This window comes from Oncorhynchus tshawytscha, linkage group LG12 (assembly GCF_018296145.1).
Source record: "Oncorhynchus tshawytscha isolate Ot180627B linkage group LG12, Otsh_v2.0, whole genome shotgun sequence".
Taxonomy (NCBI): Eukaryota; Metazoa; Chordata; class Actinopteri; order Salmoniformes; family Salmonidae; genus Oncorhynchus; species Oncorhynchus tshawytscha.
In genome coordinates this window covers 66,869,816-66,891,741 of record NC_056440.1, presented here as the reverse complement: position 1 = coordinate 66,891,741, position 21,926 = coordinate 66,869,816, and the positions used below count along the sequence as shown (strand labels likewise).

At 41.7% G+C, this 21,926-nt stretch overlaps 1 protein-coding gene across 1 annotated transcript in view; it reads right to left on the bottom strand.

Annotated features, from left to right (window-relative positions):
- Window positions 1-20,010, bottom strand: part of adam10a (ADAM metallopeptidase domain 10a) — an 80,955-nt gene extending 60,945 nt beyond the window's left edge. The window contains exons 1-2 of the mRNA XM_024440257.2: window positions 19,865-20,010; window positions 1,774-1,924 (exon numbers count right to left, since the gene is read on the bottom strand). Coding sequence (XP_024296025.2) covers window positions 1,774-1,924; window positions 19,865-19,931 — 218 coding nt within the window. The 5' untranslated portion in view covers window positions 19,932-20,010. The remainder of the gene's footprint in view (window positions 1-1,773; window positions 1,925-19,864) is intronic.
- Between the last annotated feature and the right edge of the window lie 1,916 nt (window positions 20,011-21,926).

The following is a 21,926-nucleotide window of genomic DNA, read 5'->3' as shown; positions in this document are numbered from 1 at the left end:
GACTGCTTAACTGGCACACTAGCACATTCAACCCATCTGGTGTAGTTACTGGGAGACCATGTGAACATCTGCAGGGCTATCTCCAGAACAAGTAGTGAATGAAACGGTCCTCTGAAACAGACAAGCAGGAAGTGACCACTGCAGCCTATTCTCACCATCCCTGGGAGACCACAACACTGCTAGCTGGAAATACAGATAGCAGGAACTCTACACTGTGTTATCACCCAAAGTAAATGTTTCCAAAACATAAAATGGTGCCATTATGAAAGAGATGAACTAGGGCCTACTTGAACAGAATAGGACTGATGTGATTTAAGCCGGGGATGGGTTAAAACTGGCATGAATATCATAATGACGGGAAAGTGAAATGCACATTGTACAGACACAAAAACTTCCCAGTGACAAGAGTCCTCTGCCCAGTAGCTTTGGGATTAGAAGGTAGGTAACACTATAGCAGAGATAGGTCTAGCTGTATTGCAGCTCCCAAAGGAACCTCTGCACTGCCAGTCTGCACTGCCAGTCTGCACTGCCAGTCTGCACTGCCAGTCTGCACTGCCAGTCTGCACTGCCAGTCTGCACTGCTGCTGTTGGCTGTTACACAAGAGGACGATACCCTCTTCCCTCCACTGGGAGTGAATCCACACGTCAAGGTCAGGACTCAGTACCGCTCCCGTGGCAAAGAGGAGAGAGAGAGGAGAGAGAACAGAGCTGGCAGAATAAAACACAGTCCTGTACTGACGGTTTGTGAACTGTCAGAGGAGGACAGAGAGGATTTTGCCCTGTTGGGAGGGTGAGGGTCATCTTAGTTAAGAGACAGGTGTTAACATGGACTGCTAGTCCCCAAATCGGTAAGACTTTATCCACCATCTGAAATACAAACAGTAGATTATGTGTGGGGGAAGGGAGGGAGCGAGCTCCTGGCCATCATTCCTCAAACAAAGCATTCTGGATTAACCAAAATCCAGACAGCAGCACTTCTCTTAGATGCATGTACATCTTTTCTATCTCTTCACATTAACCTCTAGGTTTCTGTTTGGCTTGGTGACCATATCAGTCAAGGTCAGAGATAGCTGGAGACTACAATCAGCTGGATTTAATAACCCAATAACCACAAACCCATCCCACATACAGACAGGCACAGAGTCAGCCTAGGACAGAATACTAAACATTTGGTAGGAATAGGTGGGTGCCTGTGAGAAGAAGTAGCTTGCTGCAGGCTGATATAACAACACTTTAGGCCTGGTTACCAGTCAACACCCTCTGCCTTCCAGTAGGCTATCCCTGTATCACGCTGGTGCACAATGCGAAGCCAGACTACCACACCACTCTCTCAGAGTCCCAGCCAGTGTGGGAAAGACAATATTGGCTCACAAGAGTCCAGGGCTCAGAATTGCTCCTGATCCCATGTTAAGATACCCCTGTAATCCAAAACCCCACACAGACTTCATTGGGATATTCCTCCCTTGATAAAATAAAGAAGCTTTTGCTCATGCAGTCAAACACGTCACAGGTCAGTTATTTACTACGAGCATCGACAGGTTTGTTGAGTTGGGCGTGACGCTCGACTTGCCTGGAAAGCAGAAGCCAAATCTGTTAGTATTCTATCCAACTCCTCTGACTGACATTGTCACGTCAGTCAATAATTGGTAAATGAATGGCATGACAACAATAAATCAGATGAGTTGGCTAAAGCACTACAGATTTGGCAAGCAGGCTAACGCTAGATCTCTTATGAACTTTAAAATGTACACTAGACTAAAGAGTGTGACGTACCTTCCATGTGCGTGGAAGTCAAGCTGCAGGACCTTGTCCTCATGGGAGACGGCCCTCTTGGCTCTCTGGTGGTTGCTGTGCAGGGCCTCGGTGTCGTAGGACAGGCCCTCATAGTGGTGGATGTACTTGTTCAGAGGGTTTCCATACTGACCTGCAGGAACAGAGGTGAAAACAGACTTTTAATGGCCAATTAAAAAGTCAAAACAACTCATTCCTCACCGGCAGGTAGGCATGGGGTGCAGTGACAAAACTTCAGAATAGCACTACCTCAAAACGTAGCTAGTCTATTAGGAATTATTTTTAACCCGAGACCATGACACATAATCCCTCATTATGAAACTTTAGCCTTGACTAGATTCACAAGTATCTTATGAATAATACAACAGCAGGCTGTGTGTATTTCTCTCATTCTCACCATTGATTTAGACTTACTGTGTGTGTGTGTGTGTGTGTGTGTGTGTGTGTGTGTTTTCCATTTCATCCTTCCTTGGATAAAGATGTTACTTCCTCAAGCACTGTTTTTGGGACTAAGAATAGCTTCACTTTTGAAGGACACCTGGGCCCACAAGATACTATAATACTATAGAGGCCAAATGGTATATATTTGCTTCATTCACTTTTCCCATTCCAACATAAGAGATTGTGTTGAAATGCTGGGGAGAAAAAAGAAAAAAAAAAAACCTTCCACAAGTTGAGTAGATGATAAGCAAAAGACTGCAGTGTGCTGCAAAATATATCCCCATTCTCCTTCCCATCATAGGGACCTAGAGTGATTCCCATCATAGGGACCTAGAGTGATTCCCATCAAGAGCAGCTAGCTAGACACACTTTAGTCTGCCTCCTGCTGACTCAGACCACTTTATTATCTGACAAACACCATTCTTATCATTTCCAGCTCCTAGCAGGGGTTCCAGGCATCTCTACACTGATGTGATCCAATCCCCAGCCCCAGTCTCATCTTCCCTCCCCCTGCTCCCAGAAACACATTACAGCAGAGAAACTCCGCCAACACAGAAAAATTGCCATTTGTCAAACTTCAGAGATTTTTTGTTTCCCTTCCAATTCCAGAAGTTTACAAAAAAATAAAAAATGTAATCACCAGAGCACTTTAAATGTGATGTACTGTGAAAAAAGGTTCAAAAACATTACATAGCCTCATTCATGTTGGCTTTACACGACACAAACTCCATCATAAAGTTTGCTGACTACACCACGGTTGTAGGCCTGATAAACAACAACGATGAGTCAGCCTATAGGGAGGAGGTAAGTGACCTAGCATTGTGGTGTCATGACAACAACCTCTCCCTCCACATCAGCAAAACAAAAGAGCTGATTGTTAACTTCAGGAAGCAGAGGAGGGAACATACCCCAATCCAAATCAACGGGACTGCAGTAGAGAGTCAGGATTTTTATGTTCCTTGGCTTCCACATCACTGAGGACTTGTCACGGACCAACACCATTCATGTCAAGAGGGCATAACAGAGTCTCTGATTCCTAAGGGGCTGAAGAAATTTGGCATGCTGCCCTGGGTCATCTCCAAATACTACCGCTGCACCATTGAGAGCATCCGGACCGTTTGCATCACGGCCAGGTACACGAATTGCTCCGTCCACAAGGCCCTCCAGCGGGTGGTGAAGATGGATGAGTACGTCACTGGGACTATGCTCCAGGACATCTACATAAAAAAACGTGCCTGAGTAAGACATGCAACATCACACACCTCAGCCACGAGCTGCTCTCTCCCTCATCACCGGGCAGACAGTATTGGAGCATGAGGTCTGATAGAAACTGTCCTTGAGACTGTTGGTATCTACAAGCCATCAGACTGCTCAGCACTTGAACTGGACCTACCACCTGCCCCAATTCTCCGCACCTTATCACACATACACATTCATGCCACAAACATCACAACGGCTGCTGCAGACTCTTATTATACTGTTCAGTTTATACACGGACCACCTTACCCATAACACGTGTAAATATTGGACTATAAAATTGTGCCTTCCTGTATTATACTTATGCTAAAATATGTATTCTGCTGAGCCATTTACTTTATCTTCGTCTTTTTATCTGTTATTATTCCTAATTGTTTTTGCATTGTCAAGAAGGAACCTGCAAGTAAGCATTTCATTGGACGATGTATGCCATGCGTAGGGTTGGGCTGTATGAATATCTCTGCTGTAAGAAAATAAGCTTGATATTGAAATATAGCCACGTAGCTAGAAAGTTAGCAAACCAAATGAACAGCTAGATTTCTTAAAGTTTCCTTCCTTCTTTGTACTGTAAAACACTGCAATTTGAGCTGTGAACTGTGGGAAACACTTCTCACAAAAAGTCAACCTGAGAGTGTGAAAACCCTCAAAGGTGATTAAGCAGAGATTAGTAACTTGATTTGATTTATTAGGATCCCCGTTATCAGTCGCCAATGGTGACAGCTAGTCTTACTGGGGTCCGATGCATAACAAAAAATACATTACAGGAAAAAGACTTCACAATTTACATAAATTTAAGAACATTAACATGTAGTGTGTGTGCGCATTATCAGTTACATATGTCAGTACAAACACACAAGTAGGTCACGTGGGAGAGGTAGGGATGCACGATATATATCGGTGAGCATATTGGAAATCGGACAATATTAGCTAAAAATGCCAGCGTCGGCCCGATGTCTAGTTTAACACCGATGTGCAAACCGATGTCAAAGCTGACATGCCCTACCTATATAACGTAGCTAGATGACGTGCATAGCTATATAACGTAGCTAGATGACATGCATAGCTATATAACGTAGCTAGATGACGTGCATAGCTATATAACGTAGCTAGATGACGTGCATAGCTATATAACGTAGCTAGATGACGTGCATAGCTATATAACGTAGCTAGATGACGTGCATACCTATATAACGTAGCTAGATGACGTGCATACCTATATAACGTAGCTAGATGACGTGCATACCTATATAACGTAGCTAGATGACATGACGACATGAAAAATACAGTGCTACACAGAACAAAAGCAGAAAAATACTAAGCGCACACTTCCAACTACAAAACACGTTCAAGTGGAGCAGTCATTTGAAAGAGGAAGAACATTTCAGCGAGACAACTCGAAAGAGGAAATCCATTAAACACCAAGATAATGGAATTCATTGCCCTTGACAAGCAACCGTTCTCGGTTGTCTTTCACCGATTGGTCGAGCACCTTGAGCCCTGGTACACACTATCAAGTAGACAGTATTCTTCAGGTGTTGCCCTACCGGAGTTACACAGTATTGTTGAAACGCACATCCATGAGCTACTTGCTATGGGCGTCACTGCCATTTGCTTCACGACTGACATTTGGACCAGCGATGTCAGCCTCATGAGCCTGACAGCACATGCTCAAGAATGTTCTCAAATGGCATCAGCGGTAGGACAACCAGCACATGTTTGAAACATGAACACACTAGCTAGCTCCATTCGAACAACTGACTGGATAAATAATCTCATCAACCGTGTCTGCAGCAGACGTGATACCCCTCTGTCATGGCATTGAAACTCCTGCTCAACAAAACTGCCAACACAGACCGTGGGGTTAAAACTTACAAAAGTACTCGAGGCTGTGAACAAGCAATTCAGTGGCATTCTCTCTGAGCCTCTTTACTGTGTCGCCACCATGCTCGATGCTAGGCATAGGGCCTGCAACTTCGATGCAGACAAGAAACAGGGTTTACGTGAAATGTTACATACACAGCTGGACAAGATGGAAATGGACACAGTGACAGTGCGCACTGAGCAAGAGAGGCCACGGACAGACAGAGCTGAAACTTCACTGCTTGACACGTATGATGAAATCCTGGTTGAGAATTTAACTACTGAACAACGAAAACAGCACAGCAAGTAAGTGAAAGAAATAGGTTTTGATGATGTTTTACTGGTAATGGGGATATATGTAAATGCCAACAAAATCATTTTTATACAGTGCCACAGACACGGCCGGCTACCAAGGACTGTGGGCTCTCCTTCTCCGATGTGAGTAAGACATTTAAAACGTGTTAACCCTCGCAGGGCCCCGGCCCAGATGGCATCCCTAGCCGCGTCCTCAGAGCATGCACAGACCAGATAGGGACATATTCAATATCTCCCTATCCCAGTCTGCTGTCCCCACATGCTTCAAGATGACCACCATTGTTCCTGTAACCAAGAAGGCAAAGGTAACTGAACTAAATGACTATCGCCCCATAGCACTCACTTCTGTCACAAGTGCTTTGAGAGACTAGTCAAGGATCATATCACCTCCACCTTACCTGTCACCCTAGACCCACTTCAATTTACATACCGCCCCAATAGGTCAGATAGATATTAGATGTTAGATATTACTGCACTGTCAGAACTTGATGCACAAACATTTCACTACACTCACAACATCTGCTAACCATGGGTACGTGACCAATCCATTTGATTTGACATTCTTATCAATTTATTTCCACCAATCATCAGTCATTTGTGTCATTGCAGTACATGTTGAGTGGTCTTCTCTATAAGCATGCTGAAAGTCTGTCACGACTAAGACATGAAAAAGGCTTACATACTCTTCAATAAAGCTGAGGAGTAGCACCATTATGTAACCAACTGCTATCAAAACCTGGTCATTAGTACACCATGCTCCAGAGTACGGCTGACCCAATTTAGTCGACCGCTGGAATAAAAGGCTTAAAAATATATATACCAAATTGACTATGCTTATCATTTAATTAGTGTTTACATTGTTCCAAACAGTCAGAAAGCTATCTAACAGCACCTGTTTGGCACACATAATATGCATGCAGGGCTTGCTCCTTACCTTCTGTTTCTTTATTTGCAGTATTTTCCACAACTAATCAAATGTATTCCACTCATCCAACTTCCCCTTTATGTCCTGAGCAACCAGTAAACATGGCACCATTTCAAGTTTTAGACACATTTTCTTTTTTTAAGTCAGGGACAGCCCTACTCCAGAGTAAACCATACCACTAGAACAAAAAGCTATCTTCCACTCTGAGGTAAGGGAGTTTACTTTCTAGATTGCCTTGCCTTATGAGCAACCTTGACAAAGACTTTGTGCACACCAACAGTTGTACTACCTAAGTATGTGTATGTTTAGCCTATAGGCATATAGCCTAGATCAGAAGCTAGAGATTTCCCGTTCCTTTGAATTCTCCTTAGTGATTGTGGTTGAAATGATTGAGAAAAACTCCTTCACGGTTTGAGCAAAGCAAACCTGCACAGAGAAAAGAAAGGAGGAATCACTAAAAACTTTGTAGTCATCAGCGGCGTTAGGAGTTTTCTCCCGGAGGCAGCAGCGGCACAGCCCCTGCCTCCACCTGCTTGGCTGTGATAAAACTCTCCACTTATCTAGTTCTGGCTAGGGGATAAATGCTGCTCGTTAAGCGAGGGACACTGACATGCATTGCGATTCCACATGAGGCTACCCCTCTCTCCTGGGGGTCTGTCACTGTGCTGTTACTTTTTCAGGAAAGTGAGGGGACATTAATGTAGAAACAGGAGGCTTTTAAAGAGCTTTTAGATGCAACGGTCACACTTTTAGCAATCAGCACGGGATGGAAGCAGCCATCACTTATTCATTCAGTTCTTTTTCAGGTTCAAATTAAAGCTAGTCCCATAGTGACAGCACACTGGCTCCTGCTCATATGTAGCTCAGCTGTTGGCTGACTGATGCTATGCTGGCTGGTTGCAGTGTTAGAGCCTTATTGAGACTGTCTACTATACTGGCTGATGCTAGCTGAGAATATTCCTCTGCCCAGACAGCTTGGCAACACTGGGCAAATGTTCAAACTGCTCCTCTCACTAGTCAGTCCGGACAGTAGGGCTAGACTGTGTGTCCAGTCTGGTGTCTCCAGAGCTTCCCATTGGTGGGAACATGATCCCACTTCACACCGAGGGGCTCCTTAGGTGGAAAATACAGCCTCTTCCCTGACAGCTGTGTACTAGAGTTGAGAACGTTTAAAACATTTGAAAAGGGCTCAAGAAATATTGAGGGAGAAAAAAAAGAATATTCACATCTGCTAGACTAGAACACAAAAACACTTTAAGCACAACAGTGTGGCAAAGGAACAATGCTTTTCTATGAAGGGAGAGTGTTGACAGCAGACCATTTCATCTGGGAAGAATAATCCTTTTTCCACATTCGATTTTCCTCCTACCTCCAGAATGCGTCTGTAGACTAGAAGAGGATCTGAGGAGATTAGATGAATATACAGCTGAAGGCAAAACAGCAAAAAGATTATTCTTAAAAAGGAGGGATGTTGCCACTTGTGAAAAACAAATGCCTTTTGTGAAAGAGAAATGCCTAACATTAACACAAGAGAATGTCAAGACAGTGCCTAAAAAAGTTTAATGAGCACATCTACCCAGTCTCCAAGCTCTCCGCTGATGAAGCCCTCAGTTTGCAGGAAGTCAAGAGTATGGCTAAGTGTGACAGTGGAGAGAACTGTGGAGGCAAAGCATAATCCTGAGAGGAGAGCTCAGCTGCATGAAGACCGGCTCAGATTTAGACATAGGCCATCAATTTCATTAAAGCGCTGTGACACAGATGCTAAAGAGCACTCTCTGACAGTGTGCCTCCACACAACTCTGGGTAATGAAGACGGAGCACGGCCAGGGAGGGACTGGCTCTTACAGCGACACCAGAGCAGCGGCTCAATTCTCTACCACGCTAAACAGGCTTACACACAAGCTGGAGCGCGAGACACCGCCGCTCAGAACAGCTCATCCGCCAAGCGTTATCATTAGTCCACTCCTAGTCAACAAACGCTTTAAAAGAACGGTCAGATGCGAACAGTCGAACACACCTGAGGATAAGAGCCAAATGAGTTGCTGTTTTAGCAGTCCACCTGCTAGCTGGTTGTAGACTGGTTAGCTGGCAACGTCATGCAAATAATGGGCACGCTTCAATGGGGCAGAAGGCCATGTTGTTTTTCTGGACGGCCAGATAGCTAGCAAAAATGACAAGAAGCTGCCGAGTGGGAATCATAGTTTGCTCTTTCAAGCTAGTTTTATCTTGATACCATGTCTTGTTTTGAGGTGTTTTTACTGATGTCACGTCTATGCTAATATAGCTCAAATTTGCTAGCTAACCAACAACTGTAACAATGTATTTGAGAAACAATTGTGCAAAGGTGTTTGTTTTAATTTATGTAAAAATTGTATTAGCTTACTGTACGTGTTAAAATAAATGTAGTCTGTGTCTTAACGGACACAGACTAAATTTCTTTTAACACATACAGTAAACTAATACCATTTTTGTACCAGCCTCTCTGTATATCCCCAGTGCTTTCCTTGCTTCCTGTTTTTCCTTGGAGACTAAATATAGTTTATATGCTGTTAACAATCTAAGCCAACCCTGTCGGTCTTTCCCCACAGTTGCCCAAGCGTCGGTTGTGTTGCTAAACAACCAACCCGTCTATAACGTCATGAGCAGGGAGACTACTTAATCGCCATACAAAAAAACAAGTTTAAAAGATATTGAGATTCTCACAGCTGTTGATGCGTTAGCCTACTACCTGAGACGCTAGTTTAAAAACACCATTACAAATGTATGGTCATCAGCGAATGCTGTGTTTGATATGAAGGGGACACTCCGTGCTTACCTAAAGAGAGGAGCTCATACAGTGCTGCTGGGGTAATGGTCTCACAGTAAAACACAGCAATTGTATTGTCCTGGTGGCCCTAGTGTGTGGGAGTAAAAACTCTTCAACAAGCAGGGGCCACACCCGGCCTACCATGACATGTTCATGAATGAGTCAGGGAGAAAATATTCAGAGATTTACACTAGCTTTTCTTAGCCCTCCCCCAACAAATAGACTAATGACAGTAGCAGTCTAGTGTGGCACACTGATGGACAGAAACACAGGAGCTGGTGGGCTTTTTAATGTGAGAATAAGGGAAGAAGATTAATCAATCAGGAAACAGAGGGGCCTTGTATGAAATAAAATAGAGCACGCTCAGATTGGCTCCATCAACCCCCATACATGGGCATTACATCGCCTATGCATTGTCCCATACAGCCTATTAACATGCAACACCAGTGGAATAAAGCAGAATAGACAAGAGAGAAATGCAATTATTTGACTAAAGAGACAGTTCATTATATATGGCTCAATTTGGCAAGGGCTGGTGTTTGAGAAGTGATACACAAAATATTGACAACACTATTATGCAAAACAGCCTTTAGTTGAATTGAAATGTTTGGTTAAAAGAACAAGGTTAGTTCTCGTTTGAATATTTGTTCTGAATAATTGCTAGGGCCGGCATGATACCAGTATGGTGATACTTGTTAGTACCATGGCAAGTAAACAAAAACATGAGGGTTGAACTTTAGGATAACAGCCCTAAATGTTGGAAACAAACATCATTAGGTTATCATCCAGAGTCACATTTATTTAATTTCCAAACTGTAGCACACATCTTAAACACAGCAGATTGTTAAAAGACCAAAGAGGTTTGTCTGCTTCGTGTGTTTTCATTTTTGTCATGGGAAAAATATTGGTATCACAGCCCTAGTATTTGCAACACTGAAAGTTTAAGAACCGAAGTTGCAACAAAGTAGATTTAGTCACAGTTCAACAAAACCCAGATATCTTAAACTTCATGACAATGGGATGTATTTTTCCCTCTATTGGTACAATGTAGTTTCAGGGGATATGCCTTTCAGTGATACTCATCATCTGTTGTTAAACCTCTGTCCTAAAAGGGAAATATTTAGAATGTTATGTACAAACCCACTAACCCAGCCTACAGCAGCCAAAGCTGCCCACGACAAACTGAATCAACGGGGTAAAGGTCAACTCGAAGGCTGTTGGTTGGAGATGGAGTATGGCAGGCACAACACAGTCCCTTCAGTTGTCAGACCACATACGACTCCAGTGGATCCATGGATTTTTTCATTGAGAAAACCCATTGGAGGAATGTACGACTGTTTCTATGGCACAAGCCTTGCCTCGTATTTTCCTTTCCCTATCACACCACATCTGTGTGCAGGGTCACTGCAGGCATGTGAGGACTGTGACCCCAGTGCTCTATATGGCAGCATAAGGAAGTGTTTTCATTACATAAAAAAAAAAATTTGAAGTGATAACTAGCAAGTCAATCATTAACATAATTTCCTCCCTTATCTAGCCACAAAAAGTTCATGTAAAACACTCTGGAATATTCAAATCGAGATGTTTTTTTTAATTTACATTTTTTATTTTACCTTTATTTAACTAGGCAAGTCAGTTAAGAACAAATTCTTATTTACAAAGACGGCCTATGAACAGTGGATTAACTGCCTTGTTCAGGGGCAGAACGACAGATTTTTACCTCGTCAGCTCGGGGATTTGATCTAGCAACCTTTCGGTTACTGGCCCAACGCTCTAACGACTAGCTTACCTGCTGCCCCAAACAATATAGGCCTATGCCTAGCGGATACAATAATGTTGTTTGCCTAGTCAATCCATTTGAAGTGTTGCAAGTAGTCACTGACTTTGAATTAGTTGGCAGGGTAAAGGACTAACACAAATTTGCAAGAGAAAATGTTGGCTACTCCTTATTTGTATCCTGCTGGAATGCACCTGCTAGTCCAAATTGCCAGAGCAGTCAATGACAAGTAGTGCCTGTGGGCTTCATACTGTAGGCTTAGTCAATAGTATTTAAGTGAAGTCTTCATCCTCACTCACAGAGGTGCCAAGTTTGACAGGCCAGATAGAACCCATTGAAAGGAACAGAGGAAGTGGAAACAGCTTGGGTCATGATGAGTCACCCTCCACGTACATTAGCATGCTGTGTAAAGGCAGGTTGTTTGACAGGCTAGAGAGCTCAGGGCTCCACCACCTGTTCTCCTGGTTGCTATTGCACCATACCACAACACTGAGTGATGGGTAAACCACTAGTCTACATCCCTGACAAGACATCCAGCCATTGACTACCGAGGGATGCAAATAACATGGCATTGGTGGGTACTGTTGTGGTGTGGACCAATGCCATGTCCACTGTCCAGTGGTCCCTGTGGCTAGCTGCAGCCTTTAACCGCTGAGAAGCTACTAATCCGATGGGTAGTGGTGACAGCAGATGTTTTTGGAGAAACACGCTTTTGGGTCTGGGAGCCGCAGTCCTGTATGGGCAATTGTCAAGGCAGCGGTCTGAAATACAAAAGCATCATGTAGCTAGTAAGGCTGGGAATTGCCAGGGACCACACAATATGATATTAGCGCGATACTTTGGTGCCGATACGATATGGATTGCGATTCTATACTGTGATTTCATGTTCCAAACATATTGCTCACATTATGTCTGCTTCAGATAGACAGAACACGAGAAAATTAGTTTTGATCAGTCGGGGAAATAAAAAAAGTGCTGAAAACATGTTGGCTCACCATTTCTTATTTTAAAGATGGGATGGAAAATACCTGAGTTTTGGAGCAGGGACAGCCAGCTGTCTCTAGCTAACGCTGCCCGCAGGAGGAAAACAAAGCACAATTGTAACTATGTATTTTTCCCTCATCATTAGTAGCTAGGTACAATGTTCCTCCTCATTCCATGCATGCTTAGAATAAGTTCCTCTGAACTACTGTACAGGGTGTGGGGTCCATTGCTCATGTAATGCTAAAATAATTACGAAGCAGATATTATGTATGGCTCACGCAGCACAATGTCTGCACATAGAACTAGGTTAGCCTACTGTGGAAAGTCACGGCCAAAGGAGATTGTGATGCGAAGGCATGTTTCTGTGCTGAGGGCTTAGCACAAAATTATAACTAGACTAGGCCCACACACACAAAAACATTGCGGTTTTGAGTAGATTTCTTCATTCTAGTCTTACTGCTCAACATCCACTTGAATATGATGCAGAGAGCAAAGAAACAAGAGGCAGGGCAAGTTAGTAGTCTGTGTTAACAAGCAAAGAGCCTACTGATAATGAAGTCAGAACTGAATGTGATGCTTGCTTACAGCTCCCAGCTGAAAGAGATATCGCTGTGAAAGGAATAGTGATTTGACACTGGAACACGATTTAACACAGGAACCATTTTCAGGTCAATGTTAGTTTACTATAGTCTTTCAGGAAACTGATTGGCAAGTCAAAACACTAGCGGTAGAACCATGCACTCTGAATAAAGCCAGAAAAACAAACTGACAGGGAATGTGAGAACACAGTCATTATAGAAATACAAATGTCAGGCACCATGTCACAAGTATCAGAATGAACAAACTAGCCAACCATTTCACAGTTTCCCTACAAAAGAAAACAACAGAGGAAATGGTGCTTCAACAAACCAATGTGGTGAGTCCGATAAGCAATGACTGGTAAGTAGGTAGGTCCCTGTCAGTAAAACATCACTGGTAATCCTTATTGATTGTTCAGGCTTGGCTACATGTTTCAGCTTCCTGAATCGTTGCTTGATGCTGTCTTCAGAGGGCCTAGGCCTAATTTGACTAGTACAGTGGTTCCCAAACATTTTATAGTCAAGTACACCTTCAAAACATTCAACCTCCAGCTGCATACCCCCTCTAGCACCAGGGTCAGCGCACTCTCAAATGTTTTTTTGCCATCATTGTAAGCTTGCCACACACGCTTACGATATGTTTAATACATGTAAGAATGGAGTGTGAGCTGAACAACTTGTGTCGTCGACAGGTGCAGTACTGTACTACCAATAGAGCTGGTATGTGTCTCTATGGACGCGGGCCTTACTAAATGGACTGTTTGAAAATGTGAAGACATTAACAAAATAAACACAAATACCTCAACACAAAAACCATTCAGTATCAATATTGCTGAGGTCAACATGTCAACCAGGAACCCTATGACATCACAATAGCAGTGACATTACATCAAAAGGTCTTGTTTTTCTTCTCTTTACTCCCTCCCTGTGTTTTTCAACCTTTCACAAACACAGACAAGCATCCATTTCCTGTCATGACCAATGTTTTAATATTACAGTGAATGTTTGTGGTGCACACACACACGACTCTGTCTGCTCACCCTGGGATGGAACAGAACGGAAACAGCTCCGCCCATCATGTCACTGAGTTTACACTATTGCAGAACCACACACTATTAACAGCTGAGAGCGGGAGTGTCTTTATTGAATGTTCTAACCCTACATGCACTACAGTAGGAGTATGATAACATACAGCTGTGGGTTAATCGTGCCTTATTCAGAGGTTTAAATTAGTTGAGCAAAAAAAATCTATTGTGTGAATCACATTTCCTCTAAGGTGAAGAAGTGTCATATTGCCTTGGGTATCAATACTATACCACCACTAGACAAACTTCCCTGCATTTCGTACATAGGGCCTATTTGTTTATAGCCTGGATATTAGGCAACACCTGGAACATGGAAATGGATGTTCCATGGAAAAGGATAGTTGCCAGCAGAGTGCACTTTATCTGATTGGATGAGTCAAGGAGAATCCTTTGTGGACACATTCTGTATGAAGTGTGGTACCAATGGAGAAAAAAAAATCTAAAGTTAGGGGCATATTTTGCCCCTGTTGACTTGTTTTGAAAAGATTGCAGCAGCTTTTTCCATCAAGAGCTCTCAGGGGCAAATTTGGAAAATCTAGGGGCAAAAATGCACAAAGCCCCTCTGCATTTCTGACACTGACATTGCACATCTTGAATATGGTCAATAATATTTGGCTTTCTGAATGTGAATATACTAGAATGCTGCTCTGTATGCTTCAAACTAACAAAACACAATATCAAGTGTTTTTATAACAATGTCAATCGTGGAGACTCATTGAAATTGTTTGGATATGTGAGGGGAAATAGAATTCAGGATTACATATTTTCCCACAACCCCACATTCTGAAAGGCTTTGCTATGCCTCCCTGACAAGCCACTGTGTACTACCAAAGCACAGGACTCCTGATGGCTCTAAAACACTCTTTTATTCTCTATTCTCTATTCTTTTAGTCTCTCTCTCAGAGTCTCACTGACATCTTCTAATCTTCTCTTGGCAAATGCTCTCCAATACATTCACATGTACGGGGAAGTCACACACCCCATGTAATGTCTGTGTGAAACAGCAGAATGGGAGATAATGAAGCCGGTGTGTGGAGTCCCACAGCGCAAGTGAAAAGACAGCATCTCAACAGGTGAAGAGAATATGATCCGTTGGAACATAGGGATGTTACTAGTTTAATTAACATGGTTGCCTTCTCTACTTCCTCTTTAGAAATTATGGCTTTTGGATCAGTACCAGCTAAAAATGTTTAGCTGGTACTGAACAGATTAGTCAGATCTCCTGCTTTCCCTCTATGAATAATTAATGTTCAACTCTGGAAACATGAGTCAAAAGGGAAGAATCTGTTACCACAAACCCTAACAAATCATTAATATCCACCCATGAATCAAATCTATGGTTAAGACAACATCTCTTACATTCATTACTAATCTGCATGTGGCATCTAGCATTGAATTATAGATTAGAACCCAAATCCTGATAATATAATTTGCCTTCCCAGTAAAATGTATAAGATTATACACAGTGTACAAAACATTAGGAACACTTGCTCTTTCCATGACATAGAACGACCAGGTGAATCTAGCTGAAAGTTATGATCCCTTATTGATGTCACTTGTTAAATCCACTTCAAATCGGTGTTGATGAAGGGGAGGACACCGGATGAAGAAGGATTTTTAAGCCTTGAGACAAGGATTGTGTATGTATGCTATTCAGAGGGATTTAAGTGCATTTGAACGGGGTATGGTAGTAGGTGCAGGCGCACGCACTGGTTCGAGTGTGTTAAGGGTTGTCACGCGTGTATCAAGAATGGTCCACCCCCCAAAGGCCACCCAGCCACTGTGGAAAGCATCCCTGTGGAAAGCTTGACACCTTATAAAAGTCCATGCAACACAATATTATGAGGGTGTTCCTAATGTTTTGTACACTCAGTGTACAACGATCTGAGGTTCTGAGCATATAGCCTAAGCCTAGAGGACATGAATTGCTATAGTGGTGACCAATTTAATCCCAAACTCTTCCTTTGAATACAAATCTGTACTTTTAAAATTGCATTTGGATTGGACATTGGCGGACTTATCTTCTTAGTTTATGAAAGAACATTGTCATGGTCCTCTAAGAGAACTCTGTTTCCTCAGTAAACCTTTGAGTTCCAGTCTGGCTGGCTCATATCCCCTTTTCCACAGACAGCAAACATCGTGGTGAGCCATCACGGAGTCTAGGTGGCATCCTCTCTGCTCACACGCTCTCAGTTGGCAGCAAACGCTCTCAAGGACACACCAGGGAGGGAACATGTGCCTCACACAGAGCTCTGCAGCTGCTCTGTTTAGTTCTGCAATTAGTCTGACAGCTCTGACATCAAAATGACTATCTGACCCAACTCAACATCTGGCCCATGTCGGATGAACCAATTCGATGCTGAAGGCATTGTTTAAAGCATTTATTTATTTATTCTTTACGCCCTTCAAGTGAACCGTGACCAGACATGGTAGGTAAAACCAATATGGCTAACATTGAGTTGCTTCACGAATCAATCCACATCAGAAGAGTTATCATCCTAAGGTCAGCTGAAGACAGGGAGGAAGGATGTACTTTAAAGTATTAGAATTTGAGCATATGTCCCAGTCCCTTGAATGGATTGGAGTCATTACTGCACTAAAAGTCAAATAGGCAAATGAAAGGCTCAAACTTGGCCATCATGAATAATATAAGTCAACAAACACCCATGATTAATGCAAATGAGTGGGAATATTAGCTCACCGAGGAGAGCCATGAAACATGGTTCATTCTACTTTATCAGCTAATGAGAGTTCTCAAGTGGAATCAACAAACAAAATAATTAATTAGGATGATAAATTATGCACTAGTAATTTCAATATGGGGATTTTACAACACAATAACAATTTGAGGCTCAAATTAAATCCAAGTCCTGATCATTTAAATCAGACCGAGCAGTCTCTGAAACACTTAATCTGCAGTGGAATGTTTCTGTTTCCATCGTTGAACAAACAAACAGGACACCAGTTAGGAATTGCAGAGGAGCTCAATGCTCAGGGGAACACAAGGCCCACAGCAGCTTCAGGCATATCAATTACTCACTTTGTTCACATACACGAAAAAACAGACTGTCAGAGCAGGTAAGAAAAAAAACAGACCCTGCATATGTATTTTAGCCCATGGCAAACAGGAGAGGGAAATGAAAAATGCATTCGATGTCAGACAGATGAGGCGTATAGTCAACTCAGCAGTAGTCAGACCCAGATGGAGTGGGACCTTAACAGTGTGAAGAATAATGATGAAGTCAAATGTTTGATGGCATGTTTATGAAATAGCCTACATGGGTCAGTGAAAGTCTATTCTAATGCATGCTACTGCATCACAGGGGACATCCTGTCCATGTGTCATGTTTTCAGGTCGTCTTAAGTGCTGAATGAATTCAAAATTAGCTTAGAATTTTTAAAATACAGATCACTAACTAATTATAGTCTACCATAGAAATAAAGTCATATTTGCATCAGAGCCATAGAGCTCTAGCTAGGCTGTGTACATATAAAATACAGAAAGAAAAGTCAGTGAGTTGGGCACATCATGAGAATGACAAATGTAATTTACCAAGTCACAATGTATGATTAGCTTTTTCCTTTCTGTCAAAATAGCTTGCAAATTCTGTACATTAGCATGTAATCACTTTGGCAGCAAAAATCTACACAAATCAACTTGCTACTAGACCAGGGGTTCCCAAACGTTTACTGCACAAGACCCTAAATTGACACTAGAATATACATAGTAGAGGTCGACCGATTAATCGTAATAGCCGATTAATTAGGGCCAGTTTCAAATTTTCATATGAGTCAGCCTGCCAGATGCATTTTTGGACACCGATCATGGCCGATTACATTGCACTCCATGAGGAGACTGCGTGGCAGGCTGACTGTTATGCGAGTGTAGCAAGGAGCCAAGGTAAGGTGCTTAAAATGTAAATGTATCTTATAAAAAACCATCAAACATAATCACTAGATAAACTAGTAATATCATCAACCATGTGTAGTTTATCTAGCTTGTCCTGCGTTGCATATAATCGATGCGGTGCCTGTTAATTTATCATTGAATCACAGCCTACTTTGCCAAACGGGTGATTTAACAAGCCCATTCGCGGAAAAAAAGCAATGTGTACTTAACCATAAACATCAACACCTTTCTTAAAATCAATACATAAGTATATATTTTTAAACCTGCATATTTAGTTAATATTGCCTGCTAACATGCATTTCTTTTAACTAGGGAAATTGTGTCACTTCTCTTGCGTTCTGTGCAACAGTCAATGTATATGCAGCAGTTTGGGCCACCTGGCTCGTTGCAAACTGTGTGAAGACTATTTCTTCCTAACAAAGACAGCCAACTTCGTCAAACGGGGGATGATTTAACAAAAGCGCATTTGCGAAAAAAGCACAATCGTTGCACGAATGTACCTACCATAAACATCAATGCCTTTTCTTAAAATCAATACACAGAAATATATATTTTTAAACCTGCATATTTAGTTAAAAGAAATTCATGTTAGCAGGCAATATTAACTAGGGAAATTGTGTCACTTCTCTTGCGTTCATTGCACGTAGAGTCAGGGTATATGCAACAGTTTGGGCAGCCTGGCTCATTGCGAACTAATTTGCCAGAATTTTACGTAATTATGACATAACATTGAAGGTTGTGCAATATAACAACAATATTTAGACTTATGGATGCCACCCATTAGATAAAACACAGAACGGTTCTGTATTTCACTGAAAGAAAAAAACTTTTGTTTTCAAAATGATCGTTTCTGGATTTTACCATATGACGTAAGGCTCGTATTTCTGTGTGTTATTATGTTATAACTAAGTCTATGATTTGATAGAGCAGTCTGACTGAGCGATGGTAAGCAGCGGCAGGCTCGTAAGCATTCATTCAAACAGCACTTTACTGCGTGTGCCAGCAGCTCTTCGCAATGCTTCAAGCATTGCGCTGTTTATGACTTCAAGCCTATCAGCTCCCGAGATTAGGCTGGCAATACTAAAGTACCTATTAGAACATCCAGTAGTCGAAGGTATATGAAATACAAATGGTATAGAGAGAAATAGTCCTATAATAACTACAACGTAAAACTTCTTACCTGGGAATATTGAAGACTCATGTTAAAAGGAACCACCAGCTTTCATATATTCTCATGTTCTGAGCAAGGATTTTAAACGTTAGCTTTTTTTACATGGCACATATTGCACTTTTACTTTCTTCTTCAACACTTTGTTTTTGCATTATTTAAACAAAATTGAACATGTTTCATTATTTATTTGTTACTAAATAGAGTTTATTGATGCATTATATTAAGTTAAAATAAAAGTGTTCATCGTTCATTCAGTATTGTTGTAATTGTCATTGTTACAAATATATAAAAATCAACATCTGCTTTTTTTGGTCCTCCAATAACCGGCATCGGCATTGAGAAATCATAATCGGTCGATCTCTAATACAGAGGACCCCATTTGGAAAAAGTATATCCTTAACATTAGTTAATGCTGTGTGTTCATATTTACTCGGCTGTAGGTTCTGCCGGATGTCCAGAACTATGAAAGCATATTCTAATAGTGTAATAGGTCTTAGTCGACACTAACAAGTTATCTTCTATACCCAGTTGAAGATCAAATAAAAAGTTCATTTGTTTGTTAACATCACATATTCTCAGGGGACCCCATTTCAAGTTTGGGAACCACTGTACTTGATTCTCAGAACTAACAGTGCGTGACTGAAACTGCAGTAATGGGGACTAGTATGTTGATACTATATAACTTTTGGTAAACATTAGTCTAGATAGTTGAGAATGTCTTAAGAAAAATATCCACCACAGTTACATTCTTATTTCACTTCGGTGGACCTTTCGTAGGCTCGCTCTCTCGATGTAGTCCTAGCGGAACCATAAATGTACAAAAACAGGAGCTGCACCCCTCCCAGCTAGGTAACGTTAACGCTGCTAGCCTAGCTCGCTTGCTACCATTTTCTCAATCCGATTAGCGAGCTAGCTAGCGATGAACCACTTCCCTTGCTGTATGAATCAGAATGCCAAAACTTACCTTTAATATTCCATAAGCAATTAAACAACAGCAAGAGTTGTATCAAGACCATATCGATTAAATTCATTGTTAGTACATTGACACCGCGAATGCTTTACTGTTTCGATTTGCACTTCTTAAAGGCGCAGTCTGCGCTCTGTTTATGGCAGTACCTTCACAACCGCCTTTCACCGCTTGTCTACAACCGCTTACGTCAGGCGCAGGCAAGTACTAGTCCCTCCTACCTCACTAGCGCAACAAATCCGGTTTGCTTTTATTTGATAGGGCCGCTTAAATATGTTGAAAACAACAATTAAAGTGCAATTAAATTCAACAGCGACAAACAAAGCCACTTTTCAATATCAAGTTAGCCTATAAGTGAATATGTTTTATTTATTAGGATCCCATTAGATGACGCCAATGGCGGCAGCTAGTCTTACTGGGGTCCGACATATAACGAAAAAGACATTACAGACAAAATACTTTACAATTTACATACATTTGAAAACATTAACATGTTGTGTGTGTGCATCTATCAGTTACACATACATGTCAGTACATACAAACAACAAGTAGGTCACTTGGGGGAGAGGCGTTGTGCCGTAAGGTGTTGCTTAATTTGTTTTTTTGAAACCAGGTTTGTTGTTCACTTGCGATATATAAGATGGAAGGGAGTTCCATGCACTCATGGCTTTGTACAATACAATACCATGTATTGACAATAATACATTTGTCTTGGACAGAGTTTTAGAAATATCCCTGTACCCTGATTTAATATTATATGATTTCAGTACTGAATACAGTACATCACTACAGTAGATTCCACTGTGAAATGTCAATGAATATATGAATTGGGGGGAAACATTTTTTTTTAAATTCAAGGAACAATCGATATAGAGGTGTGTGGCCCCACAAGCAGTTGCACTGCTCAGGGACAGCTATTTGTGTTGAATTTATAGTGAATTTGTTGAATGTGACTGTTTTGTAACAGGTAAGGAGAACTTATGCAGCAGTTTAGGAGAATTAACGTAGCATGTTAGAATAATTAGGTTAAGGTTAGGAAAGGGTCAAGGTTAGAGAAAATGCTCTCTTTGTAACACCAACTATTGACTGCAAAAAATGTGTATCTCTTATTTCCCATTAGACATACTGTACATCAGACATACAGCATTGATCTTTTCACTGTGTAGCTTCTGCCACTGTGTGGCTAAAAAAAAACACTACACTGACTGAACTGGAAACCTCAACTTGTCAGTCTGCTGCTGCTACCAGATACAAGGTGATGAAGACCCACGCACCTCTTCCTTCCCTGTGCATGCACGCACGCACGCACACATACACACACACACACACACACACATTTTGTGAAGATAATATTACTTCAGCCATTAGGATTCTATCCATATAAAAATTAAAATAAATTAACAAGGCAACGGTAAACATGTCGTTCCCACGAATTATGCAGTGCCCCCCCTTGGGCCAATTGAGATATTGTGTGTGACTAACAATTCAGTTAATTACTATAAACTCCTGCATTGGGCCAATCGGTGTAATTTTGTAAATACCAGATCTCTATGGCAAGATGCACCATTAATCCAAGTTTTGTCAAAAATCGGGCCAGTGCTGTCTGAGATATAGCGTTTGACGAACATCCGAATTTACAGACGGAGACAGATCCACACAGTCCCTTCCCCAATTTCATCGTGGGGGACAATAAAATACACAATTATGGAGTTATATCAAGGGAGTACCAGTACCAGATTAAAATGCAGAGGTATGAGGTACAGTAAACATGTAATCCCCCACGAATAATGCAGCACCCCCCTTGGGCCAATCAATCTAGTATTGTAAATGACGGCTCTATATGGCAAGATGCATCTTACACAATTATGGAGTTATATCAAGGGAGTACCAGTACCAGATTAAAATGCAGAGGTATGAGGTACAGTAAACATGTAATCCCCCACGAATAATGCAGCACCCCCCTTGGGCCAATCAATCTAGTATTGTAAATGACGGCTCTATATGGCAAGATGCATCATTCGCCAAAGTTTCTTACAAATCGGGTCAGTGGTGTCTGAGA